The sequence below is a fragment of the Alosa alosa genome, chromosome 23, assembly GCF_017589495.1.
Source record: "Alosa alosa isolate M-15738 ecotype Scorff River chromosome 23, AALO_Geno_1.1, whole genome shotgun sequence".
Taxonomy (NCBI): domain Eukaryota; kingdom Metazoa; phylum Chordata; class Actinopteri; order Clupeiformes; family Clupeidae; genus Alosa; species Alosa alosa.
Genome location: NC_063211.1, coordinates 8347481 through 8359493, shown reverse-complemented (window position 1 = coordinate 8359493; position 12013 = coordinate 8347481). Strand labels below are relative to the sequence as shown.

Here is a 12013-nt window from a genome sequence, read left to right as displayed (position 1 = left end):
TAATGGATGACAGGAGATCACTCCGTAGTTTATCAAGGGCATGAAAAGAATCCTTTTGTTGATCTCATAAGAGCCAAACCAAATGGAGTGTCAAGTTGTCAAGGCAGAACAACAACACTGAATAACAATAATAACAACACTGGTTTGAAAGCAAGTGTGTAATAATAGGCCTTCTTAGAAAGTAGTAGTCAGTCATTGTGATCCTACATATTTATGAGTCGCCCATAACGTCACAGGGCATCTGTGCTGTGTCACTGACTTTGGTTTCGTTCTACACCCTGGTCTCAGCCACCCACTCAGTACATCACGTATTTCATCAGCTTTTATGGGCTTCACGATCAGGTTTTGAGTCAAGTGTCATGTGTTCTGGTCACGCCTCAAAACTAGTCGCAGGCTTTCAGTCAGGTGTGCCTAGAGTTCCCTTGAAGAGTGTTTAAACAGGTGAAGTGGGTGAAGTGTTTGTTGATACTGTAGGTAGATGTGGGTCAAAGGTTGAGCTGATCCGGCTTGTGATTACTGTTTACTGTAATTCAGGACACTTCTAGTCTCTACATTTCTGCACCTCTGTACTTTATTGCACTGTGAATTATGGCAGCGGCTTGAATATGTAATAATGTTTTCCATGATCCATCATTGATAATGTCCAAACTTAATAAATAACTTAGAATTTTAAGGAAGTACAAGCATGAATGAAAAACATGCCTGTCTTGTATACAGTCATTTCTTTTCCCTGAATCTATCTGCTATATGAATTGATTTATCTGGGCTTGTGTCTCTCAGATACCTGAATGGTACATCCCTGTCAGATGACATGGTGAATCGCTGGAGCAAGAAGTATGCAGATGTGTGTAATGCAATGGACATGGTTGGGTTTGAAGAGCAGGTAGGCATCTTGTGTAGAACTTCATAAGCACTCAGCTGGGCTCTGGTCTTTCCTGTTCCCTCAGAGTTCCTGCATAATCCTGCTGCGTAATTGTTCAATGGCAGCTCACAGAGTGGTCTTCCTCTACTATCTTCATAACTTCCTGTCTGAAGTTATAACTTCCTGCCCTCTTGTGTCCCTGTTATAACTTCCTACTCCCTTCCTGTCCCTGCCTTTTTATCCATCTCTCTTTCTTTCTCTCTTTCTTTCTTTCTTTCTTTCTTTCTTTCTTTTCTTTCTTTCTTTCTTTCTTTCTTTTCTTTTTTTTTTTTGTCTTTTGCATTTTCTTTCTCTTTCTTTCTTTCTTTCTTTCTTTCTTTCTTTCTTTCTTTCTCTTTTCTCCTTTTTTCTTTCTGTATTCTGCATTTCTCGCTCTCTCTCGCGCTTGTAATATGTGTAAAAACAATTTATGACCAGATTCAATCACAAATACTGAACGAACCTTAAACCCTTATTCCTAAACTAGTGTGAATGTGTTTTTGTCCTGCAGGAAAAGGTGGACATGATGACGATCCTGGCGGGCATCCTGTCTCTAGGCAACATCATGTTTGAGCCTGGGGAGGGTGATGCCCTAAAGGTCACCGAGTCGTCTGTGGGCTGGCTCAAGGCGGCTGCGGTGAGTTTAACCAAATTGGCGCAACTCTCACTCTCTCACCCTCATACCTTTTCAGTGTTTCCCACAGAATTGAATTCTATTTGTGGTGGTAGGTTTGCAGAATTAACTTTATAACAAATTCTTATTCTATGCCTTCTATGCCTTGCAAGATTGTTAATGTTTACTTTAAACGTGCATGTAGGTCCGTTGAGAGACAGAGAGACAAGGAGAGGCTGCACAAAGGTGCACATTTAAGCAATATAGCATGAGTGAGAGTGGGGTTGGTCATGGATATTCCCACGGGTGTTGTTCGGCCGTAGCCACGAGGCTACGCAGGCAACAACAGTCATGGGAATATCCATGACCAATTCCACGATCACGAGTGCTATATTGCTTTTATACAACAATTCTACCACAAACTAAATAATCTGAAAACACACCATTATTGTTTGAAAATGTTAATTTCGACATCGTTCTTACGCATCAAAAAATAGTTCCCTTTTCAATAGACAGCGTCTTGGTTGCTAGGTAACCAACATTCCAGATCCCTCGTTACTGGTTTTTGTGGTTTACGTGTCTTCTTGTAAGAAATGTTGAAAGTCGGGCTGAATCACATTCATATCTAGGTTTGCTGCATGCATGTTACAAGGACACTGGGCCATGTCATGTAAGGGACATGGTACTGCAAAAAAAACGGAAACATAGTCTACATTGCCGAACCACTCAACTTTATTAATTTATGGTGAATAAATGTTACACTACTGTGTACAGCCTGATGTGACGATGCTAGCACGTTAGCAGCGGTTAGCTAATTATGCTAATGTTAGTTATCTACAAGTCTCCTCCAAGTGACAATCATATTATACACAATGCTGGCAATGCTGAGAACAATTAGCATCCTCGTTTATCTTACTTACATTGAGTTGACTGTGTGGCTTAATCCACAGATGTGGTGAAGCACTGTTTCGTTATGGTTTGCTAAGGAGTAACCCATTGCTTGAAATGGTGGAGAGCTGGGATGAGAACATTGTCTGAGTTGAAATGTCCAGGGATATTCCAACTCGTGGAACGTCTCTCGGCCAATCAGAAACAAATAAATAGTTCCATAGAACCCAAATAGTACAACATGGAAAATCATTGTGTGGTGGTCAATGTTGACATTGTGGTGGGCCGCCACAAATAAGTCAATCAAGGGCGTCAGTTTGTTTTTAGAAGTGGTGGGGACAATAACCATAAGCTTGAGTGTGTTTTGAAAAGTGCGGGGTAGGCTACCCTTATGTAAGCTATTCATCCATTCTACGCTGCATTACAATATGCTCAACAGTAGTGTTGCGCCGGGTAAGATTTTTTACCATCCGCACCCACCCGACCCGTCAGGAGAGTCAATCTGCACCCATTCGACCCTCAATATGCACTGATTAACTACCCGAACCTGACCCGACCCGATAAAAAAACAATGAGACGTCTTTTTGACGCAACGTGTGTTTGAAAACGAGGTGAAAATTTGCAGGCCTGCTGATCTGTTCACATGATGCGGAATTTTGGGGAGGCAGCATCAGCTATTAATGTGACGTGCAACAGGGGCGTGCCTAGGCGTAGGCCTTATTATGCGTGGGCCTTCAGATGCAGCAGGTGTGTGATTTCCAAAACCATGGCGGGAGAACCGACTGCACTTTGGTTAGCTTGCATTTGCTTTGCTGTTGCTTAGAATGTTAGATTCTTGCGATAGATGTCTTCAGACAATAAAAAGTAATTTGGAAGGGAAATTGAAGAGAAGAGTTGCCCCCTGCGTTGGTCGTGATTCCCCTTTGAAAATCAGAGGTTCACAGGCTACTGTGGCCTTGGTCAGTGGCGCCGCCAGCCGTAATCCTGTAGCCTACGCACTGTGCGTACAATTCATTCATGAAATCATTCAACAATAAAAATAGCTTGTGTACTGTCTTAATTAAAACATGCTTCATGCACAAATGATAGCCTAGGGCAAAGAGAATTGACATCTCAACATAAGGATAGGCCTACATTAGAAGATGATGGTTGGTGTAAACTTTGTCACACAACGTGATAAGCAGTTCTGGGCTTTTAAAAACGCAACGTTCCATTCAGTCATAAATCATTCAAACGTAGGCCTAGTGCTCGTCATGAAAAGAAAACAGCAGCTTAATATTTTTCAGGTGTTTAACAGTAGGCCTAGGCGCACTGTATCAGTTATGCCGTAGGCAGTGAGATTATTAGGCATTGCATCCTGTCACTCTGTTTGGAACATCGCAGTTCGGGTTGATAAGATTCAGTTAATGCGAGTATGGGTCGTCTCAAAGTTTGGGACAACCAAACAGCAGAGTAGGCAAAGCAAATCCTACTTGTCAGGTTACCAATAGCTGTCTTTTCTCTAGGCCTAGGCCTATCAGAAATCGCGACATAAGCTCATTGGTTTCTTTTTTTCTTTTCTTTCTTGTTCGCGTGTTGGGTAGTGAAGCGATGTATTTAAATCAATGTACATCAGAGCCGATATGGCCAGCCTTGGTCTGCTGCTGTAAGGTATTTCTGTCCCACCCAAATTTGCTGAACTACTTGCGAAGTAGCCTATTCATCACAGACATCACATGTATCACACGAACAAGCTTTTTCTCAGCTTTTAAACAATGTTGGTGGTTAGTTGTTGTGGTAAATGGTTCGTGAGAAAAGTAGCCTAACTTTAATTTAATCATAGCCTATTTTCTGCACCCGTCTCCCTACCCATTCATCTTGGCTTCGCGAACTTTCCCTCAACACATGACAAACCATATAGCAGAATAAACGGCAGACCTTACCGAACACAAAGGTGTAATTTTAATTAAAGTTTAAAGCACTCCCCTGTACAGTTAGCCATTCCAGAGTAATCCGGTTTTACATTTGCAGCAATGTCTATATGCATGTCTCCAACTTTGGGGTTCACAATGTGTTTAAATTGTTCAATAGGCCTACATGATTTTATAACAGGCCAAATACAAAATAAATGTTACAAATATCGCCTAGATAGCCTATCTGTAAACATTACAATCAGAGGATATACATATAGGGCAGACCGACGCTCATGAGTTCATGCTTTGTTTTATCGCTGGATTTTTGGGATAGCCTACTATGGCAACCGATTGCATTCGAGCTACAGTCAACTCTAGCAGGCATTACATGACTGGAGGGTCGGGTGGGTGCGGATGTTAAAAACCTTAACCGCAAGAACTTTCGATCCACACATATCTAGGCAGGTGTGCATGCTGTGAGGATGTCATTGTCATGGCGCCCGCCATCGCATGGTTTAGACTTCGATGATTTCAGTATGTGGGGATTTTTTCGGTCGCAATTGGTTTGCACATTTTTAGAAGTGGTGGGGACAAAATTCAAATGATAAATAGTGGTGGGGACATATCCCACCCGTCCCCCCCCATAATCTACGCGTATGAAGTCAATGTATAGGAAACACTGCTTTTTCCTTATTGCACACGTAGCAACATGCTGTTCTATTGCATCATATTTCTTGTAGAAAGTAGAAATGTCTGTCCGGCGTCTGACAAAAGCTCTGCCCAGAACGTCGCAACCACATTGCACACACACTGCACGCTGCACTAGGCGTGGTGTCACTTTGGTCTTTATTTCCCCTCTCTGTCAACTTTGTCCTTCTCACCCTTTACTCTTCCTCTCTCACTTCTTCTTTCTCTCACTCGTTTCCCTTCTAGCCCCTGTCATGTTCTCTCCCCCCTGTCTTCTACCCCATAATCTCCTTTTTTCTTCCCCTTCCTGTCATTTTCTGTTCCTCCCTTCTCAGCTCTTGGTGTAAAAAATGTGTGTCTTGTTTCTTGATTCTTATCTTCAAAAATGTTCTACTACTAATTGATATTATCAGTAATTTCCCCAGTTGGTCAGTTAAGGATAATTCGTTTCCCAGAAAGCTTGGGCCTATTTGAGGACGGAGCATTTGTTCTAATTTGTTTGTCAGCTATGCTATGATATTATATGTAACTGACTGTTCTTGCTTTGCGATCGCTGGACACTGTCCCAGAGGCGTGGAATAACAGGAGATGAATGGCTGGACAGTGGCGGAGCAGGGGAGAGAATGGAGGCTTTATCTGGCCTTTTGCATACAACGCTAAACAAACACCATTATTGTTCGCTTGAGTGGCTGGCCCTTCGGCCGGCAGTAACCCTATACCGCTCACAGCTGTCGACTCCCGCGGTCTGACTGGGGCCAGTGTTTTGGGTCTCCGCGCACGTCTCCATCTCGCCTCCCGCCCGGCTGTTTCGGAGCGCTGAGTTCCTGCCCTCTCCCATAAACAAACCCTCCTACGAGGTGACGGATCCTGGAGGCAGGGGCACCCCCCCACACACACACACACACACATACACGTCATACCCCACCTTCCACCCAACACATCTGGCCTTCCCCGATAAGACATGGGTGGCTTGAAAAAGGTCAGGCAGGGCTATATTTGGGCGCTGATTCAGGGGGAGTGCAGGCCGCAGGTGAATTTATGGCCGGGTCGTGCATCTCCAGATGGCGGGAGGAAAGGGACGTAGTCATTCGGCGGTCCAGGAAACCAGGAAGACGCAACAAGGACTCCTTTCCATGTGTGCGTTTGTGTTTACAGTACAGATGTTTTTCCTCCAGATCGTCTCGCAGGACAATGCATGTTTATGATTGGTCAGCACTAGAGTTGCCTGCAAGTACAGTTGCCTGCAAGGGTCTGGTCTTTTAAGGAAGTATAGTTTTTTTTTTTTGCCATTTTATGCCCTTATTGATACAAGGATACAAGGAAGTTTATTGTCACATGCATATAGTTACTGGAAGTAAGAAATGCAGTGAAATTATGTCTGGTGTCAGCCTATTTGTGCAAAGTGGGGGGGTAAAAAGTGCAGTAGAAGAGGGGTTTAGTAGATTAAGTGGCAAGGGCTCCATAAGAAAGGTGGGGGAGGATTGGGATGGGGGGGGAGGGGGGCACCAACAAGGAGCACCCAAGAGCAACAGGGGCAAGGAAAAACTCCCTTACCAAGGAAAAAACCTTGGGCAGATCCACGGCTCAAGGGGCTAACCCAACTGCCAGGGGTCTTGGTGTGTGTGTTGGGGGGATGACAAGGGAGATGGGATAGTGTGCTGTGTATGTGGGGAGAGGGCAGTGTGCAAAAGGACAGTGAAGAGAGTGAGAGGAAGTGAGTGGGAGACATGGTGTGGGATTGGGAAATTACTTTGAACCCGGAGCCCCTGAGGGCACTTGGACCCAAATCTGAGATGCGTTCAAATTTGGCAAACAGAAGCGAACGTTCGTGGTGAACATGTTTTCTTTGAACAGTTAAATGTGAACGATTTGGTGTTAACATTCCATTGTAACGGTAATTACATTGTTGCCTTCGTCAAACTCATGTCCAGTTCCACTATATGTTCGTGGAGAACAACCTCCCCAGACTCTTTGCAAACGTTCGCTAATGGAAAACTGTTTGCAAACGTTCGCCGATGTTTGCGAATTTAAATGCACCTCTGGTGTAGGAACTAGGGGAATTGGGGAAAATATCTAATTGCGATTGTTGTGACAGTGCGATTTGTGATATGATTTTTGAATGTCAATGAATTGATTCAATTCAATATTCCAAATGTCTCTTTAATTTGTGCCACCCCTGATTGGTGAGCACGCCTGGTGCACAAGAAGCACAGCACCCCGACCGACTATGAAACTCACCAATCAGAATTTCAGGCATATACATGTATTTGTTTGCAAGTTTGTACTTATGGCATGGATGTCTCTGTGTGGGATATTTTTTCCCTTCTCAGGGCCAGTTCGGGGTTCAGGAAGAGGAACTGCTGAAGAGTCTGACCTGCACTATGTCTGTCACTCGAGGGGAAGCCATCAGGCGCCTGCACAGCCAGCAGCAAGCCGAGGGTGAGCATCAGCTTCCTGGCTCAAAGGGGCCCAGTTTCACCACACACTTTTCACACACAGGCCCAATTTCTCCACACATCCACTCACTGGCTGTGTTGTTTAAACATATCTGCATGTGTCATAGCTTTCTGTAACTCTTTATGTAAGTAGAGTATTACGTAACTGTGTGTCTTTATGTCTAATATCAGTAGATATCCTCTAGTGCCTCCAGTGGTAATAGGAAGAAGAAACTATTAAACAACCTTCCCTGTTACTAAACCTCAAAGGGTTTTGTGGCGTTGTCTTGTTTCATTCTAACTGATTCTTAGGGGGAATTTGAAGTCATTTGAATGTTATCTAACTTCTCTTTGCAGATGCCCGAGATTCCATTGCCAAAGTTGCCTATGGAAGAGTGTTTGGATGGATAGTCAGCAAAGTCAATGAGTTACTTGCCCCAAATGTAGATCCAGATGTTGAACTCTGTGAAATTGGTACGTTTTGATAGTACTTCACAATAGTACTTCACAGATCACTTTCTTAATTGACTATCACATCACATTACATTTCCTTTTTTCCCATGTTATTACTTCAAGGTATCCTTGACATTTTTGGCTTTGAAAACTTTGCTGTAAACCGGTTCGAACAGCTTTGCATCAATCTGGCCAATGAGCAGCTACAGTTCTTTTTCAACCATGTGAGTCTGAATTCCAACTTGGTTACATCAAATCCAATCAGCCCTCCTACTGTTTCAAAGAGCATTAGTCTGATGTGCCGGAGGGATGTGGGCTTTTTCAGATCAGTGCAACCTGAAACTGTTAAATGGATGCTCATGCTCTATTGAACTCCTGAGCTTTTAGCACCCTTTCCTGTGAAAACGATAGCCATGACTTTACTTTCATTGGGACAGATGTGCTTTGAATAATGTGCTCAACCATGACCGATATGCTTTGTTGTGGTGGGAAGTTTACACTTTATTTCAACTGTAGTTACACCTGTGCAGGGGAGTGCATTACCTTACCAGGTAGACACCTCTCATATCATACATTTGAATGACGATGGAAGGAGCTGTTGCAGTGGATAACTGATAGGGGGCAATATAATTGTGGTCCAGAGCAGTGAGATCAGTGTTTTCAAAGGGCGTAACGTGCTGTAATCCACTCAGCCGACAGCTCTTCCACTTCTCTCAGGCTACCGAGACATGGATTCCCAAGAACCACACACACAAACAAAGACCAGGAACGCAAAATTTCACAAAATCTTTCCCAACTAAATGTCCTTGTTTAGAGCATGTTTTGGTCACTCAGCTTGTGTAAAATGTTGAAATGACCACAGTTTTTATTTCACCCGACACACAGGGGGCAGGAAACAAGTTTTAACTTTTCCATACGTGCTAGCCCCACGGGAGGTTATGGTTTCCTGGTAATAACCTGTGGTGCAAGAACTTTTTGAGGCCTTGAATTTGTTTCCACTGTTCAACAATTTAAACAGACCATGGATCTTGTGGCTAAAGCCATTTATCATCAATAACGTGTATTCTTTACATGAATCCCAGGGGTAGCTAGTGGGGTGCTGGGGTGCTGGGGAGTTGTGTGTGTGTGTGGCGTGTGGTGACGGTGTGTGTGCCCTTTTCCCCTGTAGCATATCTTTCTGATGGAACAGAGGGAATACAAAGAAGAGCAGCTGGACTGGGAAGTGATCTCATACAAAGACAACAAGCCCATACTGGTGAGAGACTGCTAACAACTCATCTTTCACACTCTCTTCTTTATCACTCGATCTATCTTCCTTCCCTTCTCTCTCTCTCTCTCTCTCTCTCTCTCTCTCTCTCTCTCTCTCTCTCTCTCTCTCTCTCTCTCTCTCTCTCTCTCTCTCTCTCTCTCTCTCTCTCGCTCTCTCTCTCTCGCTCTCTCTCTCTCTCTCTCTCTCTCTCTCTCTCTCTCTCTCCCGCTCTCTCTCTCTCTCTCTCTCTCTCCTACTCACACGTACACCCCGAGACAGACACTGTTTTTCTTAGACAGCTGATTCTGTTTCTGATGACCGTCTCCCTGACTACTCTGCACTGCAGAAAGAGAAAATGCTTGTACTGATTATGAGAGGCAGTGATGACTGAAGCAGAGCTCATTCATCAGATCTGAAACATGCCATTTGCGTTGTTGGTTGTCTTTATCATTGTAGTATTTGAATGTAGCAAATAATGTTGCTACTTCTCTGCTGTTAATGCTGTGAGCGAGGTACTTTCCCTGCCCTCCTTAGTTAAAGAACTATACTGACCCACAAGGTTAACACAAAAAAGGCAGTGGGTGTTTTGTTGTTGTTTTTTCTGTTTTCTATCATCTTATTGTGATGATAGGTCTGTGGTTTAGTGTGCCATAGACACAGCAGGAAGCAGTATCCATCCTTTTAGGAATGTTGGTTGGAAAGTGAACAAACTGCAGACTGATTTATTAATGTCTCTTTAGGACCTCTTTCTCACCAAGCCCATCGGGATCCTCTCACTACTGGACGAGCAGAGCGCCTTTCCACAGGTATGTGGGTCATGTGACCTCCCACAGTTGCTGACTTCAAAGTTTCCACGGAAACTGGCTGAAGTCCCACTGTTCCCAAAACGGCATTAAGGCCTTCTTTGCTGTAGAGAATTATAAGAGTAGAGGGTGAGTTTTAAAGAAGAAATGAATTGGACTGTTTGCGTGTGAGTGAGTGGGGCAATGCACTTAAAGTTTGTGTTTTTCTGGGAAAGCCAGATCGAGAATAATGTTCATCTGTTTCTCCCTTTTAGGCTACAGATAGAAATTTTGTGGATAAACTTAACAGCAAGTTTAAGTCGCATCCCAACTATGAAGTGGTGCGCAGCCACAGTCCTACATTCACGGTTGTGCACTACGCAGCAAAGGTGAGCATAAGGAGGTCCTATCTAATAACCTTCTATTAAGACTTGGTTGTACATGTAGATGTTGTCCAGAATTATTTGGATTTGGAAACTCGTGATGTATACATTGCTGTGATTGAACTCAATTTTCTACGCATTAGCACAACTCCACACTGAATACTACATTTCAGTTTATGTTCTTTCGTTTCTGTCCCTCACAAGATCTTGGGGAAAAATGAATCATCTTCTCACCCCTCCTTTCTCTCTCCCTGTATTTCTTCCATCTCCTCATCCCTCCTTTCTCTCTCCTATTTCTTCCATCTCCTCATCCCTCCTTTCCTAACCCTGTAGGTTCAGTATAACAGCGTAGGTTTCCTGGAAAGGAACAGGGACACCATCCCAGCCAGCATCAGAGGCCTCTTCATCAACAGTGTCACGCCACTCCTCAGCCTGCTCTTCGCTGGTGAGTTCTCCCGAGCTACCAACTGTGTTTAAACTTGCACGTGGTGCCTCTGAATTTGTCATCCGTTTATCCTTAGGCCAGTAGATTCTATGCTGAAGTGTCTATGAGAAGTTGCCATTTTATTTTGAGAGAGACATTTTGGGGCATGGTGTGTGGATTCTTGGATTGTCTGCGATTATTTTTGATAGCAATGCAAATGAAGGCTTTTTCCTCATTCTACAAGGTTTATCACATGTATCTGCATGTGCCCTCTAAGATATATCTCTCTTTTTACCTGTTTTTGTAGCTACGATATCTAGAACAGGAACTTTGATGGCCCGTAAAGCTAAGGTATGACTACATGCTGAACACTTCCTTTGTTTTGTTTTGCACAAAGATCATTTGTCTACATAAATACAGAACTAGTGTACTGTAGTCCAATTCAAATTACTTGCATCTTGGCCCAATAAAGAATGCGACCAGATTAGGAGGGACCCTGTAGAGAAGTGTTGTAACCTAGGTGTTGTAACCTAACCGATCCTAATAGATTGCACTTCCTGTAAGCTTGCACAGATTGCAGAGGACAACTTCAACTCAACCAGGAAACAATCTGTTGGGGCTCAGTTTAAGGTAGGATCAGTGTTGCTCATTTCCCTACTGGTGGTGATGTAGTTTACATGAGCAAGTATGCTTGCAAGTGCGTTGTGTGCCTGTGTGTGTGTGTGTGTGTTAGGGCTGGGATAAACGATTATTTTTTAAACGATTAATCTAGCGATTATTTTTTCGATGCATCGATTAATCTAACGATTCATTTTTTCAGTCCGATTCGATTTCGATTCGATTATCTCCCCATTAATTGACTAATAGCAATTTATACATGTTGATTTGATCTGAATGGGAAAAAAAACATGAATTCCTTAACATTGCAATATATGTTTATTGCTCTTAAAAATCCAAAATAAAAGACTATACAAGTGCAAAGTAATGCATTCTTAGTCAGAGGTAGTTCAATAAAGTTCAGTAGTGTATAGGTCTAATTGAGTGCCTGTCACTTTAAGACGTTCGTTCCCTTGCAATTGTAACACTAACGTAGTTAAAACGCAGCTGATGTATGGATGCAATTCATAACGTAGATAGATAGATACATACATACTTTATTGATCCCCAGGGGAAATTCAAGAACTAATGTAGTTAGTTAAAATAACAGTTTGTACTTCTCCTTGGGACAAGCACTTTTGAGTCTTGGAAAACACTTTTCCATTTACATCGGGATTTTGCAAACATTCAGTGTCAGAGTCAATAAAAT

General features: G+C 43.1%; 1 protein-coding gene across 1 annotated transcript in view; it reads left to right on the top strand.

Annotated features, from left to right (window-relative positions):
• LOC125288117 (myosin-IIIb) overlaps positions 1-12013 on the top strand; it is a 35126-nt gene that overhangs the window by 9048 nt on the left and 14065 nt on the right. Inside the window, exons 7-17 of the mRNA XM_048234220.1 lie at positions 781-883; positions 1413-1538; positions 7312-7420; positions 7774-7890; positions 7993-8093; positions 9038-9124; positions 9859-9924; positions 10176-10289; positions 10617-10728; positions 11015-11058; positions 11272-11337. Of these exons, the coding sequence (XP_048090177.1) occupies positions 781-883; positions 1413-1538; positions 7312-7420; positions 7774-7890; positions 7993-8093; positions 9038-9124; positions 9859-9924; positions 10176-10289; positions 10617-10728; positions 11015-11058; positions 11272-11337 (1045 nt within the window). The remainder of the gene's footprint in view (positions 1-780; positions 884-1412; positions 1539-7311; positions 7421-7773; positions 7891-7992; positions 8094-9037; positions 9125-9858; positions 9925-10175; positions 10290-10616; positions 10729-11014; positions 11059-11271; positions 11338-12013) is intronic.